This window comes from Notolepis coatsorum, assembly GCF_963971535.1.
Source record: "Notolepis coatsorum genome assembly, chromosome: 2".
In the NCBI taxonomy this organism is placed as follows: Eukaryota; Metazoa; Chordata; class Actinopteri; order Aulopiformes; family Paralepididae; genus Notolepis; species Notolepis coatsorum.
Window position 1 is genome coordinate 137,286,024 of NC_140166.1, and position 15,646 is coordinate 137,301,669.

Sequence of the window (15,646 nt, forward strand, 5' to 3'; positions counted from 1 at the left end):
TGAAGAGTGGGTGGAGCATCTTCACCGTGGTTTCTATATCTGACTTCAGTGCCTCCGCAGGGATGTTGTCTGGTCCTGCAGCCTTTCCGTTCCTCAGCTGCTTGATAGTCTTCCTAATTTCTTCCCTGGTTGGTGCGTTGCAGGCTATGGGTAGGTCTGTGTCAGCCTGTGCGATGTCTGGTGGGTTCTGTGGTGCTGGCCGGTTTAGAAGTTCTTCAAAATACTCCATCCATCTGTTCTTCTGTTGCTCCTCTCCCGTTGTTATCGGTCTTCCCTCTTTGTCCTTCACAGGTCGTTCTGGTTTGCTGTACTTTCCTGCCAGCTTCTTGGTGATGTTGTACAGTTCTCTCATATTCCCCTCTCTTGCTGCTTGCTCTGCCTCTGTTGCCAGGTCATCCATATACCTTCGCTTGTCTGCTCTGATGCTCTTCTTTACTAGCTTGTTTCCTTCTGCATACCTTTCTTGTGCCTTGGCCTTCTCTGCTCTTGTCCGGCTGTTGTTCACTGCCGCCTTCTTCTCCCTCCTCTCTTGGATCTTTCGCAGACTGTCCCCTGAGATCCACTCCTTGTGCTGGTGCTTCTTGGGGCCAAGAACTTCCTGGCAGGTAGAGCGTTTCCGTTAGCCGGTAATTACCGGTATTTGTCCGGCAAAATCTCCTGAAGTCCGACATATTTAATTTCTCCGGTCTTAATGTCCGGTGAAAATAATTCCCTGAGTCTAAGCACAATTTGATTATTTGAATTGTATTAAAATAGGCTAAAATTAAATAGCCTATGCGATGAACGAAACGATCATTACATTTGTTTCCTCGTTGCTTCTAATAATGACAACGACGTTGTCAGCGAGAGCTTTAAAAACGTAGGTCTCGGTTCGCTTCATCGGACCAAACGCGAACCAAATATAGGAAGTGATTATTATTACCACTGCTCGCAGCACTCACTGCAAAACAAGCACACTGCATCTAATCTCTCTATCTATCTATCTATCTATCTATCTATCTCTCTCTCTCTCTCTCTCTATGTCTGTGCATCTTGGGAAGAAGGAAGAAAAAACGCGGCTTATTATTATTACCGAGGCGCGCGGCTTATTATATTATTAAAACGGCTACTTGTGGGCACTCATAAAAACACCGTGGTCTACAAGTTGTTTAGCGAGAGGATGGTGGTAGGTAATGTGCTTCAATAGAACAATGGATCAATGCCATGTCAAAACTCGGCTCCGCTGATCTGGGCTCCGCAGTACACACACAGACACACACACACGCGCGCGCGCACACACAGGATCGCAGCCACACACACATTTCCACTGTCCAATAGACAAGCGCCCTTTTCGACCGCGTGACATTGAGGTGGAGAGAGTAGTCACGCAAACCACGATAATGTTGCAGTCTCTCTGCTTTCTCAGTTCTTCGCTTGATATAATTAATACAAATGTCCAATATAACGGAATTCGTTAGCTCATAAAAATGTGATTATAACAGACTGCTGTTCAGTGTCGGACCGACTGCCACATACGCGGTCTATTTTATTTCAAGTCAGCAGCAGCACGGAGACGGAGTATCGAGGGACTTATTTTATTTGGAATATATTAATGACTGTATACGCAAAAGTAGCCTAGTTTTAAGTAATAATATTATAAATCTACATGCCTTGAGGATGACATGAGCCTGCCTATCAATTGTTTTAAAGCTCAATAAACTATGACCGGAATTAATCTCATTTGTCCGGTAGTTGAAATCTTGCAGGTCACGGAGACCGGCAACAATTTTTTCTAACGGAAACACTGCCTCTTTTATCTCCTTCCAACTGTTCTCCAGGGTGCACTCGTCCTCTTCCAACAGCTCCTGTAAAACTTGGAACTTGTTGCTGAGTGTTACTCTAAACCAGGGGTCAGCAACCTTTTTGACATGGAGTGCCTGTTTGAAATATAGTTGTAACTAGTGTGCCTCAACAATATTCCATGCATCGTAATAATTTTTTTCTCATAATCAGGTATTTTCTATGATAATTTTTACATTATTACATCATTATTGTTATTGTTATTATTAACAATATTATTATGATGGTTGTATCAACCCTAAATCAATGCAGACAAACAGCTGCATACAGTGCGACAATTTCACTCACATTTGCCCATTCATTTTTGGACACATCACACACCGGTGTGTGTACTGTACGTGTGCTGTCATAGCTCCACCTACAGGCCTAATGGAGAACACCAGGAGAACACCAGGATGTGAATGGAGGGTGAATGTGAGGTATATCGTGTAAATAAGTTTTGATTGATCGCAAGACTACACTGTAAAAAAAATAATAATAATAAGTTACCAAAACTTAAAAATATTGAGTTCAGTTACTGTGCATTAAGGTTTTCAGTTTTCAATCCATAATAAGTTAACAGAAAAATAAGTACACAACCACATTATTTCAACCTAATAAAACTATGTTTATTGTCATTGTTTTAAGAACACAAGTTGACTTGGTAATACTCACATTTTGAGTACAAAAAATTGCTTTTAACATGTGCAATGTTCAATGAAATAGAAAAATAAATAATAAAATGTGTTGATTAATTCCACTGGTCACAATGGTGACCGTAATAATGTTTTTGTTATAAGGCTCTGCAAATGTTACTGAATGATGTAGCAATGTATTTCCAGCTAAATTGAAATAATAAACAAATAAAGGGTCTCAATTAAATATGTGGTAGTAAAAAGAACCTGTGGGAGGATTTCAACAAGATGCGACAACAGTGCAAAATATTTCACTATAATATTTCAAAGCAAATTTTTTTTTTTTTTTTTTTTACTGCTGCCCCCTGTGCCTATGCAAATGCCCCCGTGCCTAGGGTTGCCTACCCCTGCTCTAAACTCTTCCAGCTTACTGGCGTCTCTCAAGGAAGCTGTGTTGTACCTGTGTCGTGTTGTATGTGCCGACATCCAGTTCTTTCTCAGCTTCAGCTTCAGGCTAGCTACGACAAGGTGGTGGTCTGAAGCCACATCTGCTCCTCTCTTTACTCTTATATCCTGCATGGACCTCATGAATTTCTTGCTGATACAGACGTGGTCAATCTGGTTCTCGGTTATGTGGTCTGGCGATACCCAAGTGGCCTTGTGGATGTTCTTATGGGGAAAAACACTGCCGCCAATGACCAAGTTGTTCATAGCGCACAGGTCCGCCAGCCTCTCCCCATTTTCATTCATGGCCCCCAATCCGTGTCTTCCCATTATATCTTCGTACCCCCTGTTGTCACTTCCGATCTTGGCATTAAGGTCTCCCATCAGGATTGTGATGTCTCTCTCTGGGTGCTTTTCTATAATGGACTGCAGTCTGTTGTAGAACTGGTCTTTGTCTGCTTCCTCGCTGTCATTGGTAGGAGCATAGCACTGTATGATGTTCATATTGATCCTCTTCTTCTTGGTTCGAAAGGATGCGGTGATGATCCTTGGACCATGGGCTTCCCATCCTATGAGCGCTGTCTGTGCTGTTTTAGATAGCATCAGTGCTACTCCTTGGGTGTGGGAGGCATTGTCCTCTTCGTGTCCGGAGTACAGCAGTAACTCTCCTGAGGCCAGTCGTTTCTGTCCGGACTGTGTCCATCTTGTCTCACTTATTCCGAGCAGCGTGAGATTATAGTTCCTCATCGCTGCTGCTACTTGAAATGTCTTAACCGTCTCATACATGGTTCTCACGTTCCACGTACCGATATGGGCAGCCCTGGATGAAAGAAGGGTGATCGGCCGTGTGGCTTCCAGAGACTTCTGGCTTTCACCACATGGTGTCATAGACCTTCTTATCGAAGACCCTTCTCTTCCCTGGGCCAAGGTGTTGATGTCTTGTTTATCTCTTGTTGGCGTTTCTGTAACAATATAGTGTTTTACGGGGTGGGGATGTTAGCCCCTCGCCCAACCCCCTGGAGGGCTTTTGGAGTTGGCTTGTTAGTCCTCTTCCCACGCCTATTGTCTTCCAGGTGATGGATTGCAGCCTCATACCACGTGAGGCCAGACAGGCTGAGGGTTGTGTACAAGCTGTCTCGGCACGTCAAGCCCAACCAACTCCTGCTACTGTGTATTGAAAGCTGCACTAGGCGAGCTAACCCTACCAGCAACGCAAGACAGTACTGTCATGCACTTGTCCTAATAAACTAACCTACACTGTAGCACTCAACACTTGGATGAACATTGTTACTCAGCTGATAGAGTTGTGCCCTTCCTGATGACTTGTCATACAGAACTTGTAAGTAGCTTTGGATAAAAGCGTCAGCTAAATGACTATGTAATGTAATGTAATGTAAATGTATATAGTGAAATGCTTGGTTCTGTATGAGCCTCCTGAGATTGTGCTTCATACAGTAAAAAGTAAAAGAATAAAGACCAAACATTATACAAAATATACAATATACAAAGCAAAGAATTTACAAAATGCTAAACAAAATGCAAAAATTAGGTAGAGAGGTAGTGCAATTAATGTGTATTAATAAATAGATCAAATATGGTGTAGTGTTAAAAAGTGTCTAAAGTGAATGTTAAAAGTGTGTGCATGTGGATGTGTGTGCAATGAGTGTAGATGGGTGGGTTATTAGTTTTGCATAGAGTCATTGAGCATCCTGATGGCCTTGGGATAGAAGCTCCTTTTGAGTCTCTCTACCGGCCATGAGACTCCGGTAGCGCTTGCCTGACCGCAGCAGTGCAAAGAGGCAGTTGTTTGGGTGTTTTGGTTTGTACTTCCATGTTAGCTCATCTGGATTTTTTCAGTAAGATATTTCCAACTATTATAGACACCATCAGTGGTTACGAATATAATGCAATGCATTATAAACGTCATTGAAAGGTTTATGTAATAGGATAAGTGAAAACACCAAATGTTACCTTTCTCATTGGTTTCTATCCGTGCGGGTTTAGAACTGAACCAGGAAAATGGCCATATGGTTCCATCCCAGAATATATCAACATAGCAACCAACATCTCCAGGGAAAGAGAAAATATAAAGTATATTATTATGAGAAAATGTTTATTCTAGGATTATTCTCTATTTGTTACACGTGAATGAATGAATGAATGAATGAATGAATGAATGAAAACTTTATTTAACAGATTGCAGAATGGGTACAATACAGTACGGCTCAATACACACAATTGTTAAGGGGATGCAGACCAGAGAAAGACGTTTGTCTTGTTTACATCAGGGTCCCCCATTTTCAATTCATAGTGACATTTATGACATACATGACATTTATGGCATTGGGACATACATGACATACAGGTATTTAGTACTGTTACATTTGTGACATATGCGATATGCAAATATACAGTATACTGTTACCCTTAGATCCTGACAGAGTATATACATATGATGTACAGTTGCACAAGGGTGTTGCACAAACCTTATTCGTAAAAGAGAGAGAGAGAGAGAGAGAGAGAGAGAGAGAGAGAGAGAGAGAGAGAGAGAGAGAGAGAGAGAGAGAGAGAGAGAGAGAGAGAGAGAGAGAGAGAGAGAGAGAAAGAGAGAAAATGGGCTAAAAGCCCATTATCGGTAGCCGTGCCCTCATCTACCACATGTGCATTATTCACACGCATATGTTTGATAGATGGATAAATATAGAAATATGCGCCCTTGGCCGATCAGATACCAGAGCGACATGGAGGATATAAAAGGGCCTCCAGTAGTTGGGAGTGTCACCACAGCAACCATGAAGGCTTTCATTCTCCTGGCTCTGTTCGCAGCAGCATGTGAGTATAACGACTTGAGATAATGCTACTGGTGGTGGTAATGCAGGGACGTGCACAGGACTTTAGAGGGGCAGGTGCTCAAAGGCTGAAAAGGGCACTACACTTGTGTGTATATATTAAGCCCGATTTTCAAGGGCCCTTTTCGGGGGGGGGGGGGGGGGGGGGGCTTTTTATGTTTCTTGGGGGGTTTTGGTGATCAAATATTGAATATTGAACTATAATAATCAGTGCAGGAGCTCACTTATCCTTGAAAGACACTTTTATCACTGACTTAAAAGGCCCATACATCTCCATAAATGTTCAGGGGGGAGGGAATAAGTGCTTAACCTACAGACCCCAAGAAGTGTATATTCTGTATTGTTTAATATAAATGCATTTTTTATTCCAATCCCGATTTGTATTTGAGATTCCCAAATCCCATCGGACTTGACTTCTTCGTGTCCCTCAATGAGTGTAATACCAGCATTCAACTGTATGCGCCACAGCGGTTTCTATCATCATCATCATCACCACCCACGCTATGCATAAAATATATAGATCCGCGGAGAGGCACGGTGAGGAGGCCGTGCAAACTGCAATGGAATATGGGGCATCTCTCTCTCTTTACCTAATATTTTGATTCTATCCTGAAATTTTTCAGTTGGAAGGGCAGTCTATAGGCTATGCGTAACGGTAAAAAATTATTTTTAATCTTTTCAAAAAGGGCACTTTTTTGATGAGGCTCAAAAAGGCAGGTGCTCAAGCACCCCTTGGCCTCTATGTGTGCACGTGCCTGTGGTAATGTATATTCACAGAGCAATTTTGAGTGACCAAAGTGACCATAGTCGAGGACGTATCCATAACTCAGACAAGCCAGACAAAAGATCTGAAGACATTTCTTTGACATATTCTACCATGTATAAACCAAACAATACAGTGGCTCGAGAGGTAGAGTGGTCGTCTGGTAATCCAGAGGTTCCCGGTTTTGATTCCCGCTCCTCCTGGGCAGTGTGTCGAAATGTCCTTGAGCAAGACACCTAACCCCTAACTGCTCCCAAGTTCAAGTTTTGTTTTATTTGTCACATATACAGTAAGGTTACAGTGAAATGCTTGGTTCTGTATGAGCCCCCTGAGATTGTGCTTCATACAGTAAAAAAGTTAAAAGAATAAAGTCCAAACACTATACACACAATATACAACTAAAGTACAAACTAAAGTACAAAATGCAAACAATGACGTACAAAATGCTAACTTAAAAGAAAATGCTAAAATGATGAACAGGTAGGCACCTTGCATGGTCGCCTCTGCCGTCGGTGTGTGAATGTGTGAGTGAATGGGTGAATGTGAGGAGTGCAAAATTGTAAAAGCGCTTTGGATAAAAGCTCTAGAGATAAATGCACCCTATAACCGTTTATATTTTGTCTTCTCTTAGATGCCGCACCTATTGAGGATGAGGATGACAAGATCGTTGGAGGCTATGAGTGCAGAAAGAACTCTGCGCCCTACCAGGTGTCTCTGAGCTCTGGCTACCACTTCTGCGGCGCCTCCCTGATCTCCAGCACCTGGGTGGTGTCTGCTGCTCACTGCTACAAGTCGTAAGTGCTGTAGATTAGATTCCATTTTTACATTCAGTTAACTTTAAGAAGACTCCCATAAGCATTGGCTGATCGATTTTCAATTTTAAAGAATCTTAGGTATACCTATAGGCTACCTAGGTATACAACTTAGGCCAACATTTATAATGACAGATACATTTGAGGTATTTAAACACCTTAGGCCAACATTTATAATGACAGATACATTTTGGTATATATACACCTTAGGCCGACATTTATAATCACAGATTAATTGTAGGTATTTAAACACCATAGGCCAACATTTATAATGACAGATACATTTTGACATTATAATGACAGATTAACTTGAGGTATTTAAACACCTTAGGCCAACATTTATAATGACAGATTAACTTGAGGTATTTAAACACATTAGGCCAACATTTATAATGACAGATTAATTTGAGGTATTTAAACACATTAGGCCAACATTTATAATGACAGATTAATTTGAGGTATTTAAACACATTAGGCCAACATTTATAATCACAGATTAATTTGAGGTATATAAACACCTTAGGCCAACATTTATAATCACAGATTAATTTGAGGTATATACACCTTAGGCCAACATTTATAATCACAGATTCATTTGAGGTATTTAAACACCTTAGGCCAACATTTATAATCACAGATTAATTTGAGGTATATACACTTTAGGCCAACATTTATAATCACAGATTAATTTGAGGTATATACACTTTAGGCCAACGGCAAACCTCCAGGTATTAGGCTTACCAGGCTACAGGCAATGCTACTCTGCTACTCATGGATACTTCATACCTGTAAAACAGATCTACTGATTGCTTTATTACAAATTTACATACATATGCAACCCCCATATATCCCTCTCTCGACACAGCCGCATCCAGGTGCGTTTGGGCGAGCACAACATCGCCGTCAACGAGGGCACCGAGCAGTTCATCAGCACTGCGAAGATCATCAGGCACCCTCGGTACAGCAGCAGCAACATGGACAACGACATCATGCTGATAAAGCTGAGCAAGCCCGCCACGCTGAACAGCAGCGTCCGCACCGTGTCTCTGCCCAGCAGCTGTGCCAGCTCCGGTACCCGCTGCCTGGTCTCCGGGTGGGGCAACACCAGCGGCTCTGGCAGTAAGTATTGATTGATTGATTGATTGAACATTTTAATGAACAGATTGCAGAATGGGTACAGTACGGCTCAATACTCACAATTGCTAAGGGGATGCAAACCAGAGAAAGACTTTCGTCTTGTTTACATCAGGGTCCCCCATTTTCAATTCATCATGACATTTATGACATACACGACATACAGATATAAAAATCGAATCTAATCATGACATTTATGACATACATGACATACAGTACGGTTACATTTGTGACATACAAGATATGCAAATATACAGTACTGTTAAACAGAGATCCTAACAGATAAGGGGGAGGGAAATGTACATTAGGAGGGTGTTCGGACATTTACCGGGGCCAGTTTCTAATTGCAGCCACCCGTAGGTGCTCTTTGAGAGCGGTTTTGAAGGTGGGTAAGGATTCACATTTTCTTACGGCTGTGGGTAGGGCTGTGGGTAGGGCGTTCCACATTGATGTGGCATAATTTGCGAAACGTGTTAAGTACAGTAGAACTATGACATTAAGCAACTTCTACGAAATCATCAAAATGTTACTGATTTAGACGAGACATTAGATCCCATATCTGTGAAGAGAATTGGGATAATATCATATAGCTAAAGAATTGATCCTGCTCAACTGGAACAAACAAAGACCTCCAACACTTGACCTCTTTACAAAGACTCTCATGACACTTTGCAACTGGAACAATATACTCTGAAGAACAAGGAGGACGTCTTTCTTAGAACTTGGGAACCCGTCATGGACCTCCGACTATCCACCAACATCATTGTGTTATGCCTCGATTACTTATACTGAAATATGTGAATGAATGAATGAATGAATGAATGAATGAATGAATGAATGAAAACTTTATTTAACAGATTGCAGAATGGGTACAATACAGTACGGCTCAATACACACAATTGTTAAGGGGATGCAGACCAGAGAAAGACTTTTGTCTTGTTTCCATCAGGGTCCCCCATTTTCAATTCATATAGACATTTATGACATACACAACATACATGACATTTATGGCATAGGGACATAGAGGTATTTAGTACTGATACATTTGTGACATAAACGGTATTCAAATATACAGTACTGTTACCCCTAGATCCTGACAGAGTATATACATATGATGGGGAGGGGACTGTACATTAATACATAGATGTTTTTATTTTAAATTGAATTATATTTGTATTATTGTAAAAATAATCAATAAAAAGATAATTGAACAAAAAACAAGTTATATTATCGTCTCGTCCCCCCCCCCCCTCTATATAGGCAACTACCCAGACCGCCTGATGTGTCTGCAAATGCCCATCCTGAGTGACAGCAGCTGCTCGAAGTCCTACCCTGGACAGATCACCTCCAACATGTTTTGTGCCGGTTACCTCGAGGGAGGAAAGGACTCTTGCCAGGTAGGAATCAAAAGCCATCGTTTCAGAGTGCACCTCCTCACCAGGGGTGTAAAGTACTCGAGTAATTGTACTTTGTTACAATACTTACGTTTTTGGGGATTTGTACTTTACTCGAGTATTATTAGGTTTGTATACTTGTACTTTTACTCGATTACATTTCAGAGAAAAAAAAACATACTTTTGACTCCTTACATTTAAAATGCAGACCTACAAAGTACAAAGTAAAAATCTCGCAGGTCCAACTATTTTAATGAGTATATTTGTTTCTCTGGCCAAACTAACATTAACCTTATTAATCCTGCGGCCGCACTTTATTTAAAAACAGCCAATCAAATCCCCATCAATGGAAAATGAACCCGCCCATACCCATGCTGATTGGTCCTTGTGCAAGACTAGAAAGCGGGGATCTTTGATTAAACACCTGCTATCAGAAGAATAGTCAGAAAAAAGGTTTTTACTTTTAAGTACATTTAAAAGTAGAAACCTTTTGACTTTTACTCAAGTGTGTTTTTAGCCAGATACTCTGACTTTTACTTGAGTAAGATTTTGAGACGGTATACCCATACTTTCACTTAAGTATAATTTATGGGTACTTTTTACACCCCTGCTCCTCACACACCTCACACCTCACGTCTCTCTCTCTCTCTCAGGGTGACTCCGGTGGCCCCCTGGTCTGCAACAACCAGCTCCAGGGTGTGGTGTCCTGGGGTTACGGGTGTGCCGAGAGGAACAGGCCCGGCGTCTACGCCAGGGTCTGCAGGTACACCTCCTGGATCCGAAGCACCATGTCCAACAACTAACTCATCTTCACTGGACGGAGCATTTGCTTTAAGGACAGGAATGAAGAAAATTTAACATAATAAAGAGATAATTCTTTGCCAACTATTGTCTAGTTTCCTCATTCATCAACGTTGGACCATTGCTATATCTATAAAAGAAAATGTCATCTATGAATTCATCTATGTATTAAAAAGTTTTAAAACAAGGACACGGTCGGTATCATAGATGCAAAGCATTCACCCAAAACTCATCTTACACAAAGTGCCCTGCCGGTGAGCCACCACTAGGGGCAGAGTGGCAAAGTGTGAGTGAATGACCGCATCTACCGGTATTAGTGCCGTCTTTGATTGATTGATTGAAAAGTTTATTAACAGATTGCAGAATGGGTACAGTACAGTACAGCTCAATACATACAATTGTTAAGGGGATGCAGACCAGAGAAAGACTTTCGTCTTGTTTACATCAGGGTCCCCCATTTTCAATTCATCATATAATAGAATAATATTTTTCTATTATATGATAGAAAAGCAAATATATATATATAAATATACTAACGTTGAAGATGTATACTCGCAATTTAAGAATGGGTACAAGTCACAGGCTCTTAGTCCATTCGGTAAGTCCGATCACGCCGCCATCTTTCTTTTGCCGAAGTACAAACAAAGTCTCAAGCGAACGCCGGTGGTCTCGCGAGAGGTTAAGCGTTGGACCGTGACGTCAGAGGAGTCACTCCAAGCTGCACTTGAATGCACAGACTGGAGTGTATTCCGTGATAACACAGCCAATATTAACGAATACACCGAAACGGTGCTTGACTATGTCTGTACTCTGGTAGAAGAAACAATCCCCTCCACCAAAATTAAAATCTACCCAAATCAAAAGCCCTGGGTAGACAAATCCGTCCGTGAGGCTCTGAAAGTGCGCACATCAGCATACAACACCGGGCTGGTGACAGGCAACATGGAAGAACACAAGATGGCAAGATACAACGTCAGGAGAGCAGTAATAGAGGCAAAACGGCGTTACAGGGATAAAGTTGAACTTCAGTTTGAACAGGCTGACTCTAGAGGCATGTGGCAGGGCCTCAGAACAATGACAGATTACAAAGGCACCCCCCTCAAGCTGAACAGTGACATCTCCTTAGCAAATGATCTCAATTCCTTCTATGCGAGGTTTGAGGCTGTGAATAACAACACCAGCCTACAAACCACGGCAATGGGGGGGGGGGGGGGTCTGCTGATGGAGACTCAGTGTTCAGGGTAACAGAGCATGAGGTGAGACGGATCTTTAAAAAAGTGAATATCAGGAAGGCAGCAGGACCGGACGGCATCCCCGGCCGCGTCCTAAAAGTCTGTGCCGACCAACTGGCCCCGGTATTCACTGACATCTTCAACCTGTCCTTGGAACAGGCTGTCATCCCCACCTGTCTGAAGAAGTCCACCATCATCCCTGTACCCAAAAAATCTACGCCCGCTTGCCTCAACGACTACCGCCCTGTAGCCCTCACCTCCATAGCCATGAAGTGCTTTGAGAAGCTAGTGAAGGGCTACATCTGTTCCTCCCTCCCCATCAACCTGGACCCTCTGCAATTTGCATATCGCCCCAACAGGTCCACGGAGGACGCCATAGCCCATGTGCTGCACACAGCAGCATCACACCTGGACAAGAGGCAGGGGAACTATGTGAGAATGCTGTTCATCGACTACAGCTCAGCATTCAATACCATAGTCCCCTCCAAACTCATAGCCAAGCTCAGGGACCTGGGCTTGAACTATGACCTCTGCCAGTGGGTCTTGGACTTCCTGACGGGCAGACCCCAGGTGGTAAGAGCCGGCAACTGCACCTCCTCATCCATCACGCTCAACATAGGGGCCCCCCAGGGCTGTGTTCTGAGCCCCCTCCTCTACTCCCTGTACACACATGACTGCGTAGCACAGCGGAACAACAACACCATCATCAAATTTGCTGATGACACAGTAGTGGTGGGCCTGATCTCTGCCAACGACGAAAGGGCCTACCTGGAAGAGGTAGAGAACCTGTCACAGTGGTGTCAGGAGAACTGCCTCTCCCTGAACGTCAGCAAAACAAGAGAGATGATTGTGGACTTCAGGAGGTCGGGGGTCAAGGACTACAGCCCCCTCAGCATCGACGGGGCACCGGTTGAGAGAGTGAACAGTTTCAAGTACCTCGGAGCCCACATATCCGAGGACTTGACATGGACCACACACATTGACAGTGTTGTGAAGAAGGCACGACAACGCCTCTACTTCCTCAGGCGCCTAAGGAAGTTCCAAGTCAGTCAGAAGATCCTTAGGAACTTCTACTCATGTACAATAGAGAGCATCCTGACCGGCAACATCACCTCCTGGTTTGGGAATAGCACTGCACAAGACCGTAGCAGACTACAAAGAGTGACACGTTCAGCCGAACGCACAATTGGAGGGGGGCTTCCCACCCTCCAGAACATTTACAACAAGCGGTGCAAGGGGAAGGCTAAGAGAATTATTAAGGACTCGAGCCACCCGAACAACTGCCTCTTTGAACTGCTGCGGTCAGGCAAGCGATACCGGAGTCTTAAGGCGAGCACAGAAAGACTCAGAAGAAGCTTCTATCCCCAGGCCATCAGGCTGCTAAACGAACAATAAACACTATGCAACAACCATCAAATGCACACAGCACACACACCCACACACTCACTCAAACAAACAACACACTGCAGCACCCACTCTCCACACTTTAGATCACACAAACACACTTTACACTTTATATTTATTGATAAAGGATTTGCACTACAACTCGTACACCTACTGTGAATTGTACCTAAATTGCACCTCGTCCCATTTCTGCCTTGCACTATATAGTATTGTATATTAGTACACTGCACAGTATTGTATATTGTATGGTAACTCAGTTACGTCTTCTGCATCGAACATTGTACATATGTCTAAACTGAACACTGTGACCTCATTTTTTTACTTCTAATTTTACTATGTTATTTTATTTCATACTTATCTTGTCTTGCACAGTCTCTGGAGCGTAACAGTAAGAAGCATTTGGGCGGCTAGGTGGTGTAGTGGTCTAAGGCACTCGCCACCAGTGTGGAGACGCTAGGATTCGCGTGTTCGAATCCAGCTCTCCACATTGTTTTTCAGTTTGGCTGGTCGTCCGCAGTAATACACATTGGCCGTATTACGGGGAGGGAAAAACTGAAGGGTGGGGATCGAACGTTGTGAACAAGCGACTCCTACAAGTCGGTTGGTGCGCCTGCGCAGTAGAATCAGGAAGTGTCGGGGGCAGCGTGAGCCTCCCACGCGTTACTCCTCGACACTGAGAGGTCGAGCTGCGCAGGTGAAAAGATGCGACTGCTGTTACCTCAAGTACCGGAGGGGACTTGTGCTATGTATGACTTAGTCCTCACTGCAGCCGGCTTGTGGGAGGCAAGAAACAGCGTTCGTGACAGGGGAGGGTTGAATTGGATGATACGAAATTGGGATGGGAGAAAATATAGAAAATGGGAGAAAAAGTGGATCAAAAAAAAAAAACAGTAAGAAGCATTTTGTATAAAAGTATTCTGTACTTCTGTATGACAACTATTAAAGAAACTTGAAACTTGAACTTGATTTTTCACTGCATAGATTAATTTATTTTAATGCTTTAATTCATTTAAATTAATCTCCAAAGTTAAAGCATTAATTTTGACAGCCCTAATATATATATATATATATATATATATATATATATATATATATATATATATATATAAAAAGCTACTATTTAACTTCTTAAAGGGGAACTATCTTATAAATGGCCTTTTTGATTGTTTAGCATTGTTTCCTAGCTATGTGGACTTATATTAATATGATCTATGTCTCTAATTCTCATATTGGCGCATTCTTCCAATTCTCCTCTCACAATATTCACCCTCACTGAACTGAGTCATCTGAAAATGTGATGATTTGTGATGTCAGAGAGACACTGCTGCATGTTGAGACTCACACACTCCACACAGTTCCCATTGTGGTTGGAGCCCAGCCTGCTGCCCAGGCTCAAAACGGCTTAAGATCTTGAGGTAGAAAAATGCTGTTTTTGAAGACTTGATTAGAAATACAAAACAATGAATAAAAAAAAATAATAATTACAGAGGTGTTCCATAGACTCACAGGAATTGTGTAAAAGTGCCCAAATAGTGAAAGAAATAGTAAAATAGTTCCCCTTTAAGATATTGAGGATATACCCGTCTATGAGGAAAACACTCAATAGACAATGTGATTCTAACCATCATATCATAAAGAAATGTCTGACAACATAAGCAATTGAATATTATTGCAGAGTATTTTTAGATCTCCTAAATGTTGGCGTCCTTACCACCCTCCGGTAATCTAGATCAGTGGTACCAGTACAGAACTAACTTCACATGAATTATGTTATTTAGTCATCCCCTACATTACTAAAGACAGAATGCTTGGCACAGTTTAGAAGAATTATAACTATAGAAAACAAAATTGTAATAGTTATTTTGCAGGCATGGTGGCCAAGTGGTAAGGCGTCGGTCTCGTAAACCGAAGATCATGGGTTCAATCCCAATCCGTGCCTTTCAAGAATGGCCTATTTAAACTTGGTCCATCTTGGTTATCATTCATTGTGAAGTTTTTGAAGATATACCATTCTATGAGAAAAACACTCGACAATAACCATCATATCATAAAGAAAATGTGTGACAGGTTAACATAAGCAATTGAATATGAGTAGAGTATTTCTAGGTCTCCTAAATGTTGGGGTCCTTGCCTCCCTCAGGTAATTTAAATCAGTGGCTCCAGTACAGAACTAACTTCACATGAATTAGGTTATTTAGTCATCCCCTACATTACTAAAGACAGAATGCTTGGCAAAGTTCAGAAGAATTATAACTATAGAAAACAAAATTGTAATACTTATTTTGTAGGCATGGTGGCCAAGTGGTAAGGCGTCAGTCTCGTAAACCAAAGATCATGGGTTCAATCCCTCTCTGTGCCTT

General features: G+C 42.2%; 1 protein-coding gene across 1 annotated transcript; it reads left to right on the forward strand.

The window, feature by feature from the left end:
• Positions 1–5,689: 5,689 nt before the first annotated feature.
• On the forward strand, positions 5,690–10,652 carry LOC311224085 (trypsin-3-like; the record flags this gene model as incomplete). Its single annotated transcript, XM_084308904.1, has 5 exons — positions 5,690–5,729; positions 7,141–7,303; positions 8,187–8,440; positions 9,716–9,852; positions 10,503–10,652. The coding sequence occupies 5 exons, from the start codon at positions 5,690–5,692 to the stop codon at positions 10,650–10,652; spliced, it is 744 nt and encodes a 247-aa protein (XP_084165030.1).
• Between the last annotated feature and the right edge of the window lie 4,994 nt (positions 10,653–15,646).